General features: G+C 39.9%; 1 protein-coding gene across 9 annotated transcripts in view; it reads left to right on the forward strand.

Moving 5' to 3' along the window:
• The window catches only part of PTPN13 (protein tyrosine phosphatase non-receptor type 13), a 225,857-nt gene that overhangs the window by 42,032 nt on the left and 170,761 nt on the right, over positions 1-13,064 (forward strand). For all 9 annotated transcript variants that reach the window (XM_055589037.1, XM_055589036.1, XM_055589033.1 and 6 more), the window contains exon 2: positions 12,868-12,987. In XM_055589037.1, the coding sequence (XP_055445012.1) occupies positions 12,873-12,987 (115 nt within the window). In that variant the 5' untranslated portion in view covers positions 12,868-12,872. The remainder of the gene's footprint in view (positions 1-12,867; positions 12,988-13,064) is intronic.

The raw sequence follows: 13,064 nt of genomic DNA on the forward strand, positions 1-13,064 counted from the left end.
TAAAAGTATTTCAGTTGTCTGACTGACCACCGCCCCCCCCCCAAAATTCCTGAGTACTTAAAGAAGTCTCTAATGAATGGAAACTTGTAAATATGCTAAGATATAAGTTCTTTTATGTTCCAGTGGTATTTGTGATATTTTATATAAGCCTGAAATCGTTTTCTCAGTTACATTATTTAAATTGGAATCACAAGCAAGTCTGTTATTCGGACCTCTTTTTCTTAAACATTATAAACAGCTAAAATACTAAATATGTACAGATACTAATATATGGGCTTTCTGCTCTTAAAATTTTATGAAATTCATTGTAAATTTTCCTGAATTAAAGATGTTTCTAACTTTGGGATTGCTTTCTCAACTCACTGTGATTTCTTAATGACCTTAGCTAGTCCTTAGACAACGATGAGTGTCTCTATGCTCCAAACTAGCGGCACATCTTTGTTTTATGGTTGGCTTTGTTCTTGAAACAGGTGCTCTTACAGTCGTGTTTCTTTTTTTCTTCCCCCAAACTTTAAACTTTTTATTTTGTATTGGAGTATAGCCAATTAACAATGTTGTGGTGGTTTCAGGTGAACAGCAAAGGGACTCAGCCATACATATACATGTATCTGTTCTCCCCCAAACCCTTCTCCCATCCAGGCTGCCACATAACATTGAGGAAACTTCCATGTGCTATAGAATAGGTCTTTGTTGGTTATCCTTTTTAAATATAGCAGTGTGTACATGACTTCCCAGACTCCCTATCCCTTCCCCCCAGCAACCATAACTTCATTTTCTAAGTTTGTGAGTCTCTTTCTGTTTTTAAGTAAGTTCATTTGTATCATTTCTTTTTAGATTCTGCATATAAAGCATGTCATATGGTATTTCTCCTTCTCTGTCTGACTTATTTCACTCAGTATGACACTCTCTAGGTCCATCCATGTTGCGGCAAATGGGATTATTCCCTTCTTTTTAATGGTTGAGTAATATTCCACTGTATATATGTACCACATCTTCTTTATCCATTCCTCTGTTGATGGACATTTAGGTTGCTTCCGTATCTTGGCTATTGTAAACAGTGCTGCAGTGGTCACTGGGGTGCAAGTATCCTTCCAGATCATGTTCTTCTCTGGATGTTTGCCCAGGAGTGGAATTGCAGGGTCATATGGTAGCTCTATTTTTAGCTTTTTAAAGAACCTCTATACTGTTCTCCATAGTGGTTGTACTAATTTACATTCTCATCAACAGTGTGGAAGGGCTCCTTTGTCTCCACACCGCTCCAGCATTTGTTACTTGTGGATTTCCCTCATGGCTCAGCTGGTAAAGAATCCGCCTGCAATTTGAGAGACCTAGGTTCAATCCCTGGGTTGGGAAGATCCCCTGAAGAAGGGAATGGCTACCCACTCCAGTATTCTGACCTGGAGAATTCCATGGAATGTATAGCCCATGGGGTCACAAAGAGCTGGACATGACTGAGCGACTTTCACTTTCATTTCCTTCTGATTGGTGTGAGGTGATATCTCATTGTAGTTTTGATTTGCATTTCTCTAATAACTCGTGATGTGGAACAGCTTTTCATGTGCTGTTGGCCATCTGTATATCCTCTTTGGAGAAATGTTTATTCAGATCTTCTACCCATTTTTTGAGTCATTGTTTGTTTTGGTATTATTGTACAGTTTGTGGGTCACCCACCTGATGGGTATGGGGTTTGATTTTATCATCATTGCACCCCCTCCTACCGTTTCTCTGAAGCTTCTTCTTTGTCTTTGGACATGGGGAATCTTTTTTTGGTGGGTTCCTGTGTCCTCCTTTTGATTGTTGTTCGACAGCTAGTTGCAGTTTTGGTGCTCTCTCAGGAGATGAGCACACATCCTTCTCCTCTGCCATCTGAGTGGGTTGTTTGTTTGATGCTCTTAAGTGTTATAAACTGTTTATAAATTTTGAAAATGAATCCCTTAATCGGTCACATCATTTGCAAATGTTTTCTCCCAACTGTGGGTTGTCTTTTCATTTTGTTTATTGTTTCTTTTGCTGTGCAAAACCTTTTGAGTTTAAATAGGTCCCATTTGTTCATAGTTGCTTTTATTTCCATTATTCTGGGAGATGGATTGAAAAAGATGTTACTGTGATTTATGTCATAGAGTGTTATACTTATGTTTTCCTCTAGGAGTTTTATAGTGTCTGGTCTCACACTTAGGTCTTTAATCCATTTTGAGCTTATTTTTCTGTATGGAGTTAAGAAATGGTCTAATTTCATTTTCTTTTACTTGTGGCTGTCTACTTTGCCCAGCACAGTTTGTTGAAGAGACCGTCTTTCCAAAATTGAGTAATCTTGCCTCCTTTGTCATAGATTAATTGACTGTAGGTGCTTGGGCTTATTTCTGGATTTCTATCCTGTTTCATTGATCTATATTTTTGTTTTGTTTTTGGGCTAGTACCATACTGTTTTGATGACTGTGGCTTTGTAGTACAGTTTGAAGTTAGGGAGCCTGATTCCTCCAGCTCTGTTATTCTTTCTGGAGATTGCTTTGGCTATTCAGTGTCTTTTGTGTCTCCGTATAAGTGTTGAGATTTTTTTGTTCTAGTTCTGTGAAAAATGTCATTGGTAATCTAATAGGGACTGCATTGAATCTGTAGATTGCCTTGGATAGTATAGTCATTTTGACCGTATTGATTCATCCAATCCATGAACATGGTATATCTTTCCATCTGTTTATGTCTTCTTCAATTTTTTTTCATCAGCATCTTATAGTTTTTGGAGTACAGGTCTTTTGTCTTCTTTGGTAAGTTTATTCTTAGGTATTTTACTCTTTTTAATGCAGTGGTAAACAGGATTGCTTCTTGAATTTCTCTTTCTGATCTTTCATTGTTAGTGTATAGAAATGCAACAAATTTCTGTGTATTAACTTTACAAAATTCATTGATGAGTTCTAGTAGTTTTCTGGTAGCATCTTTAGGATCTTCTATGTATAGTATCATGTCCTCTGCAGTGGCAATTTAACTTCTTTTCCAATTTGGGTTCTCTTTACTTCTTTTTCTTCTCTGATTCCTTGTAGCTAGGACTTCCAAAACTATGTTGAATAAAACTGGTAAGAGTGGACATTCTAGTCTTGTTCCTGATCTTAGAGGGAATGCTTGCAGCTTTTCACCATTGGTATGACCTAGTTGCAGGTTTGTCATATATGGCATTTATTATGTTGAGGTATGTACCCTCTATGCCCACTTTCTGTAGAGTTTTTATCATAAATGGGTGTCAAATTTTGTCAAAAGCTTTTTCTGCATCTATTGAGATGATCATATGGTTTTTATTCTTCAATTTGTTGATGTGGTGTATCATACTGATTGATTTGCAGATGTTGAAAAATCCTTGCATCCCTGGGATGAATCCTACTTGATCATGGTATATGAGCTTTTTAGTGTATCACTGGATACAAATTGCTAATATTTTGTTGAGGATATTTGCATCTATGTTCATCAGTGATATTGGCCTGTAATTTTCTTCTTTTGTGGTATCTTTCTCTGGTTTTGATATCAGGGTGATGGTGGCCTCATAAAATGAATTTGGAAGTTTTCCTTCCTCTGCAACTTTCTGAAAGTTTCAGAGTAAGTGTTAGCTCTTCTCTAAATGTTTCATAAAATTCACCTGTGAAGCCATCAGGTCCTGGACTTTGTTTGTTGGAAGGTTTTTAATCATGGTTTCAATTTCAGTGCTTGTGATTGGTCTGTTCATATTTTTTATTTCTTCCTGGTTCAATATGGAGACTGTCCCTTTCTAAGAATTTGTCCATTTCTTCCAGGTTGGCTGTTTTACTGGCACATGGTTGTTCATAGTAGTCTCTTATGACCCTTGGTGTTTCTGTGTAGTCAGTTGTAACTTCTTCTTTTTCATTTCTAATTTTACTGATTTGGGTCCTCTCCCTTTTTTTCTTGAAGGTTTGTCAATTTTATCTTTTCAAAGAACCAGCTTTTAGTTTCATTGGTGTTTGTGCATGTTTTCTTTGTCTCTTTCATTTATTTCTGTTCTCATCTTTATGATTTCCTTTCTTCTACTAACTGCCTAAGTTTTGTTTGTTCTTCTTTCTCTAGTTGTTTTAGGTGTGAGGTTAGGTTGTTTACTTGAGATTTTTCTTGTTTCTTGGGATAAGATTGTATTGCTACAAACTTCCCTCTTAGAACTGCTTTTGCTGTATCCCATATGTTTTGGACTGTTGAGCTTTTGTTTTCATTTGTCTCTAGGTAATGTATTCTTACAGTTCTGTTTCTTTAGAATCTATTTAAATGGTCCAAGTTCATTAGTCAATCCCCAGACAAGTTGTCATACCACTTGAGTGGATTCAAGTCAATCTGTTTACTGTTTAGTTCTTTTTGGAATCACTTTTGTATGTTTCCTATTTGCTGAGTGCCACAAATTCTTCAGGATTAAAATGACATTATTAGAATCTTTTTGTGACTTTATCTAACTCTGTGGGCACAGTATTAAGGTCATGACAATAATACCTATGTTAACCAAAATCATAAAGCTCAACATTCAGAAGACGAAGATCATGGCATCCGGTCCCATCACTTCACGGGAAATAGATGGGGAAACAGTGGAAATAGTGTCAGAGTTTATTTTTGGGGGCTCCAAAATCACTGCAGATGGTGATTGCAGCCATGAAATTAAAAGACACTCCTTGGAAAGTTATGACCAACCTAGATAGCATATTGAAAAGCAGGGATATTGCTTTGCTAACAAAGGTCCGTCTAGTCAAGGCTGTGGTTTTTCCAGTGATCACGTATGGATGTGAGAGTTGGACTGTGAAGAAGGCTGAGTGCTGAAGAATTGGTGCTTTTGAACTATGGTGTTGGAGAAGACTCTTGTGAGTCCCTTGGGCTGCAAGGAGATCCAACCAGTCCATCCTAAAGGAGATCAGTCCTGGGTGTTCATTGGAAGGACTGATGCTAAAGCTGAAACTCCAATACTTTGGCCACCTCATGCGAAGAACTGACTCATTGGAAAAGAGCCTGATGCTGGGAGGGATTGGGGGCAGGAGGAGAAGGGGACGACAGAGGATGAGATGGATGGATGGCATCACCAACTCGATGGACGTGAGTCTCAGTGAACTCCAGGAGTTGGTGATGGACATGGAGGCCTGGCGTGCAGCAATTCATGGGGTCGCAAAGAGTCAGACATGACTGAGCGACTGAACTAACCCAAAATATAATGATGATTCTGATTATTTATTTGATAGTCTTTCCAACAATGTGATTCTCATGTAACCTACCACTTTCAAGGAAATAAAAGTGAATTTTATGCTTATGTGTATTGTAAAGTGAGACCTTTTTGATAGTAAAATAATGCCAGTCATTTATCTGCACCCCAAGTTATCTCATAATGTGTCCAAAGGAAACAAAGTAATAAACTGTTTAGAATGTTCATAACTTTTTCCCTCTTAAGATTTATTTATTTTTTCTCTACTTCCTTTTTGTTGCATCCCTCTTCTACTTCTGCATCTCTTTCATTCCCTTTCTTCTCTTTCCTTTCAGACTTACTGATCTGGAGAGCTATAGTAAAGGTGAATAAAAATAACAGAGAGAGAAATGATGATGACATGTAGTTGCCAAAGTTGGTGATGGTAGACAATTTATAATCTATAGTTATGTGTTATTTGCTTGAATTTTAGAAAACCACTTTAACATTATGTTATCTTGAGACTGGGTGATTAGAGGGTTGAGGCAGTTTTTAAAAACACTAAACCTCTTTTCTAGCAAAGTTAATACATTTAAAGTATCTAATCTCTTGTGTTAGCTAGATGATATTATGTCTAAAGACATATATTCCTTCTATGTTTTGGTGGACTAATAAATTCCAACCAGAAATATATACAGATCTTACACTAACTAGGCAAATTTTAAAATTTTAAAGAGGATTAACAACATATAAATCAGACCTGACTGAATCAAGCAATAAAGGTGTAATTTTTGTAGACAGAGAAAATTCTGTTGTCTGGTAGTTACTTTTAATTTTTCTTGTTCTTATTTATGGGAAGATTTTATTTTAAAAACCAATTTCTTTATACCTAGAATAGTTAAATTCATACAGTCAGAAAGTACATTGGTAGATGCCAGGATTTGGGAGAGGGAGTTAGAAGAGAGAATGAGGAGTTACTGTTTAATGGGGACAGAGTTTCAGTTTAGGAACGTGAAAAATTCGGAGATGGGTGTGATGTGACTGTACCTGGTGCCCCTGAATGGTACAGTTAAATATGGTTAAAATAGTATGTTTTATATTAGAAGACTTTTTCAGATCAGATCAGATCAGTCGCTCAGTCATGTCCGACTCTTTGCGACCCCATGAATTGCAGCACGCCAGGCCTCCCTGTCCATCACCAACTCCCGGAGTTCACTCAGACTCACGTCCATCGAGTCAGTGATGCCATCCAGCCATCTCATCCTCTGTTGTCCCCTTCTCCTCCTGCCCCCAATCCCTCTCAGCATCAGCGTCTTTTCCAATGAGTCAACTCTGCGCATGAGCTGGCCAAAGTACTGGAGTTTCAGCTTTATCATCATTCCTTCCAAAGAAATCCCAGGGCTGATCTATTCAGAATGGACTGGTTGGATCTCCTTGCAGTCCAAGGGACTCCCAAGTGTCTTCTCCAACACCACAGTTCAAAAGCATCAATTCTTTGGCGCTCAGCCTTCTTCACAGTCCAACTCTCACATCCATACACGACCACAGGAAAAACCATAGCCTTGACTAGACGAACCTTTGTTGGCAAAGTAATATCTCTGCTTTTGAATATGCTATCTAGTTTTCATTCCAGTCCCAAAGAAAGGCAATGCCAAAGAATGCTCAAACTACTGCACAGTTGCACTCATCTCACATGCTAGTAAAGTAATGCTCAAAATTCTCCAAGCCAGGCTTCAGCAATATGTGAACGTGAACTTCCTGATGTTCAAGCTGGTTTTAGAAAAGGCAGAGGAACCAGAGATCAAATTGCCAACATCCGCTGGATCATGGAAAAAGCAAGAGAGCTCCAGAAAAACATCTATTTCTGCTTTATTGACTATGCCAAAACCTTTGACTGTGTGGATCACAATAAACTGTGGAAAAATTCTGAAAGAGATGAGAATACCAGACCACCTGATCTGCTTCTTGAGAAATTTGTATGCAGGTCAGGAAGCAACAGTTAGAACTGGACATGGAACAACACACTGGTTCCAAATAGGAAAAGGAGTTCGTCAAGGCTGTATATTGTCACCCTGTTTATTTAACTTATATGCAGAGTACATCATGAGAAACGCTGGACTGGAAGAAACACAAGCTGGAATCAAGATTGCCGGGAGAAATATCAATAACCTCAGATATGCAGATGACACCACCCTTATGGCAGAAAGTGAAGAGGAACTCAAAAGCCTCTTGATGAAAGTGAAAGTGGAGAGTGAAAAAGTTGGCTTAAAGCTCAACATTCAGAAAACGAAGATCATGGCATCCGGTCCCATCACTTCATGGGAAATAGATGGGGAAACAGTGTCAGACTTTATTTTTCTGGAGTCCAAAATCACTACAGATGGTGACTGCAGCCATGAAATTAAAAGACGCTTACTCCTTGGAAGGAAAGTTATGACCAACCTAGTTAGCATATTCAAAAGCAGAGACGTTACTTTGCCAACAAAGGTCCGTCTAGTCAAGGCTGTGGTTTTTCCTGTGGTCATGTATGGATGTGAGAGTTGGACTGTGAAGAAGGCTGAGCGCCGAAGAATTGATGCTTTTGAACTGTGATGTTGGAGAAGACTCTTGGGAGTCCCTTGGACTGCAAGGAGATCCAACCAGTCCATTCTAAAGGAGATCAGCCCTGGGATTTCTTTGGAAGGAATGATGATAAAGCTGAAACTCCAGTACTTTGGCCAGCTCATGCAAAGAGTTGACTCATTGGAAAAGACTCTGATGCTGAGAGGGATTGGGGGCAGGAGGAGAAGGGGACAACAGAGGATGAGATGGCTGGATGGCATCACTGACTCGATGGACGTGAGTCTGAGTGAACTCCGGGAGTTGGTGATGGACAGGGAGGCCTGGCGTGCTGCAATTCATGGGGTCGCAAAGAGTCGGACACGACTGAGCGACTGATCTGATCTGATCTAGGTTGGTCATAACTTTCCTTCCAAGGAGTAAGCGTCTTTTAATTTCATGGCTACAGTCACCATCTGCAGTGATTTTGAAGCCCAGAAAAATAAAGTCTGACACTCTTTCTACTGTTTCCCCATCTATTTCCCATGAAGTGATGGGACCGGATGCCATAATCTTCTTTTTCTGAATGTTGAGCTTTAAGACTTTTTACCACAATAAAAAATATTTTTTAAAAACCTATCTCAAAGCTTCCCAGGTGGCTCTGGTAAAGAATCCACCTGCCAGTGCAGGGGACACAGGTTCCATCCCTGGGTGGGGAAGATCCCCTGGGGAAGAAAATGGCAACCTACTCCAGTATTCTTGCCTGGGAAATCCCGTGGACAGAGGAACGTGGCAGGCTACAGTGTATAGGGGCACAAAGAGTTGGAGCCAACGTTGTGACTAAACAACAAAAACTAGTATCTTAATATTTAATATGGTGTGTGTGAGAATATAGCATTTGCTTTACAATAGGTAATCACAAGCATCTTATTTTGCCCCTCACTTTTCTTTCTTTCTGCCTTCCCTCCTCCTTCCCTCCCTCCTTCCTGTCTTTCTTTCTCTTTTACCTTCGCGAGGGGAAGTTATTCTTTTGCCTTTATATGAAACTCACGTTCATTCTTCTCTGTTCATCCTTTGAGAATAATAACTGCAGTCACATATGTTGAAAATATAATATTTCTTTAACTAAAAGTCTGAAGGAAAGAAAGAAAGTGTTAGTCACTCAGTCGTGTCTGACTCTTTGCGACCCCATGGTCTATAGTCTGCCAGGCTCCTCTGTCCATGGAATTCTCCAGGCAAGAATACTGGAGTGGGTTTCCATTCCCTTTTCCGATAATTAGGGCTTCCCTGGTGGTTCAGACGGTAAAGCATCTGGCTGCAATGTGGAAGACCCATGTTCAGTCCCTGGGTCGGGAAGATCCCCTGGAGAAGGGAATGGCAACCCACCCCAATACTCTTGCTTGGAGAATCCCATGGACAGAGGAGCCTGGTGGGCTATGGAGTCAGACATGACTGAGTGACTAACACTTTCTTTCAGACTTCAGACTTCACTTTCACTTTCTCCAATAATTAAAAGTCTAGTCTATATATTATTTAACATTTCAGTCTTCATTCAAAGATGAACCAGTTCCTTACCCCAGCTGGGATTAGCAGTAAGTGGGAAGCAGTGTGATTGGCTTCACTTCTTGTTGCTCATCTCCTCATCCAGTTGCCAGTTGCTGTATCTGATTCCATTGGGATTTAAACTAGGGGTAGGAAGAAAGGTAGAGAGGCAAATAATTTTTTACTAGCTTTTGTTATAAAATGGCTTCACACTCTCTGATTCATTGTGCTATTCATTCAGCTTAAGGCTGACTTTTTTTCTTGTGTTTTCTTGGGTTTCCTCCACTGGAGCTATCCCTCATGTGACACTTCAAAAAGATTTTCCTTCTAGCCAATACCCAATTCTTCTTCCTCTTCCTCTACTCCCTCTCCCCTCATATTTCTTTTTCTAATGCTTCCTCATTTCCTCCTCCTTCTGGTCAGTACTCTGGGAACCTCAGGCGGTACTCCAGGTAGAATTTTTTTTTAACAGCTTCGTAAGTAATTACTTAATTAAATTTGCTTTTGGCTGCACCAGGTCTTGGTGTCTTTGAGCCGGTTTTCTCTGTTTGTGTCCAGCGGGGGCTACCCTCCAGTTACTTCTCATAGCAGTGGCTTGTCTTGTGGAGCACAGACTCCAGGTGCGTGGACGTCAGTAGTTGCGGCACATGGGCTCCGTAGTTGCAGTTTGCAGGCTCACGGGCTCAGTTGCTTCACAGCGCGTGGAATCTTCCTGGACCAGGGATCAAACCCCTGTCCCCTGCTTTGGCAGGAGGATTCTTTACCACTGAGCCACCAGGGAAAGTCCATTTTTTTTTTAACATCTTTATTGAGATATAATTGACATACCATAGAATTCACCTTTTTAAAATATACCTTCAGAGTTCTGCAGCCATTGCCACAATCTAAATTTGGGGACATTTTCATCATCTGGGTAAGATTTCATTAACTCCGAGCTATGTGTTCCTGCTCCTCGCCCCTCTTCCCCTCCCCTACCCAGCTGATATCAGAGTCAATAGAGCTTGCCTCCTCCACCAGCTCTCTTGTGTGCCCTCTCCTCCCTCTGACTGCTGTCTTAGCCTAAGCCTTCAGATTCCTGAAGTATCAAGCTCAAGTCTATGGTGTCCTCCCTACCTCCAGGGAACACATACCAAACACCCCTTTCCACCGCCTCCCACTGGAAGAGGCATGAGAATCAGTACAGCTGTCTTCAAAGAAATTCTCTTTATGCAATTTTCTCCCTACTGTTTATACCCTGTGTGTAGGCTTTAGAGCTATCTAACTGGTTCTCATTCATATCGCTTTGGAACTGTGCTACAGACTAGTCTTTCTCACAAGTCTCGTTGGTATCTGATGGCTAATAGTATCTTCTGTTGAAATTTCCAATTTAGTATAGTGTTTTATGTAGAAGATTATTCAGATACCTTTTAGAAAAGAATGAAGCTTCTATTTTTTTTTTTTTTTTGATTCAAAAGCTGTGCCATTACTGTGCTATCATATAATAAAATACATGAGAAACTTTGAGAGTTGGAGGGGAGGGGATCTGAATAAATGATCCCTTTCTTGTTCAAGCTGGATAAAACTCTGTGACTTTTTCAAAGCATTATCTTACATTTTCCCTCTAACCACCACATTGCTCATTTAAGTAGGCACCCCTCAAGGCAGACTCTAAGAATTAAATGCTATAGTAAACATGGAAAAGGACAGTAATAGCACAAAGCTGGCCTCATGTATAGAACTGTAGTTGATGTTTTTCCATCTGGGTTAAAGTATCATAAATGTAAATTAAAAGAAAATATTAGGTTTTCTTGCTAGCTGAGTAAGCAAAGTCAACTTTTATCAGAAAAAGATGTTTATTTTTAAAACATCTCTTAAAGTTTAATGAAGGATATAATTACAGAAAATAAGTATTTAACATTTTCTACTCCTTCTAGTTTCTTTTCCAAACCCACTGCTTCTGCCTATCAATAGATATACATTATTCTTAATTTAGTTTGGTTAGTGTAGAAATCTCAGTGATCATTACAAAGAGCAATTTTCTTTTCAAGGAAGGTTAATTTAGGAAAACTTATAAAGGAAGATTTTGACTAGCTGCATTTCCCTCTTCCAGGGTGAAAAAAAAGGATTATTGAGCCCCATGGAAAATCTTGTTTCATCAATATATTGCCTACACATTGAATGCTTTAAAAAAAATTGACCTTACAAAAATGTCACAACAGAGGCACCTTTCTGATTTTCTGTTAATTCAACTTGTATAGTGTTTTAGATTACAAAGCATGATTACGAGCATAGCTTCTTTCCTTATCACAGCCACCTCAAAATGGCATTATTGTTCCTGTCTTATTATTATTCCCATGTCACATATGGAAAACTGAAGTTTAGATGTAAAATGACTTTGCCAGGGGCAAATGGTAAGTTGGCAGCAAAAGCTGAGTCTAGAAATATTTAAGTTTATTTAGTGCAAAATTATAGTATATTTTGAGAAATATAGAAATCAGTGAATGGAAAAAAATGTGTCCATCTTATTTCTAACTTTTTCCACCATGGTCATTGGGTCTCCTCTCTATTCTTTTTACCTGGGATGAATAGAATGAAACCTGGAACTCCAGTCTGGTTGCTTTGATTTAATTGTCTGTACTTTTGGTGTCTCTGGTACTTTGAGTCTCTCTTCTCCCATGAAGTAGTCACCACTGTCACCAAATCAGGCTTGGTCTGCTTGCCACATGCAGCTGCTGCTAAGTCACTTCAGTCGTGTCCAACTCTGTGCAACCCCATAGACAGCAGCCCACCAGGATACCCCGTCCCTGGGATTCTCCAGGCAAGAACACTGGAGTGGGTTGCCATTTCCTTCTCCAGTGCATGAAAGTGAAAAGTGAAAGTGAAGTTGCTTAGTCGTGTCCGACTCTTCGAGACCCCATGGACTGCAGCCCACCAGGCTCCTCCGTCCATGGGACAGGCCAGTAAATCAGTAGAGGAGAAATAGCGACTTTATTCAGGAATCCAAGTATCTGAAAAGATGGCAAACTGGTGTCCTCCAATACCATCTTATCAGGGTCTGGTTGCCAGTTTCTTTTATAAGAGGGGGAGGAGGTGAGAAAGTAAAATCAGAAAGATGTAATTCTTGCAAAATATCTCCTGGGTTGGCCAGCATCAGAGAGGAGATGTGTTAATTTCTTTTCTGCAGCCTTTCACAGGTGGGCAGGGTCAGAATGTGAACTGATCGAAGGCGCTTGTTTAACATTCAGTCAGAGGGGCAGGGCTCCTCGAGGCAGGCCATTGTGTATGCTTTTAGCTATAGACAGCATCCTTCTAGTGGTTATAGTAACAAACATAACAAAAAGCAAAGGGTAAAGAAACAGATCCAACATGGAGTCAGGTTTTGTTCTTCCCTGTTACACCACTATGGCCATTCTCCAGGTCTGTCTCTGAAGTTGACCGTACTGGGCTAGGGCATATGGTTGTTTTGAGAGTCCTTTTCCTCTAAGTCCTTTCTGTCTACTACTTGAAGCTGTAGGACTATGTAATATATATATTGAAGGCCATTTTGAGAACTTAGGTGGACAGGGACTTCATAGACTCATTACCGATGGAGAACTTTCACTACTGCAAATGCAGTAAATTGGCTCATGTGTAGACCATCTGTTACCTTTGTTTCGTAGGTAATATGCACGTGTCACTAGCTGAGGCCCTGGAAGTTCGGGGTGGACCACTGCAGGAGGAAGAAATATGGGCTGTATTAAATCAAAGTGCCGAAAGCCTCCAAGAACTATTCAGAAAAGGTAAGTGTGTGTGTGGGGGGCGGGGGGTGGTGGGTTGCAGAAAAGCAGCTACTGTGGCAGACTGTAGAAAGCAGTGC

This window comes from Bubalus kerabau, chromosome 7, assembly GCF_029407905.1.
Source record: "Bubalus kerabau isolate K-KA32 ecotype Philippines breed swamp buffalo chromosome 7, PCC_UOA_SB_1v2, whole genome shotgun sequence".
NCBI classification, from domain to species: Eukaryota; Metazoa; Chordata; class Mammalia; order Artiodactyla; family Bovidae; genus Bubalus; species Bubalus kerabau.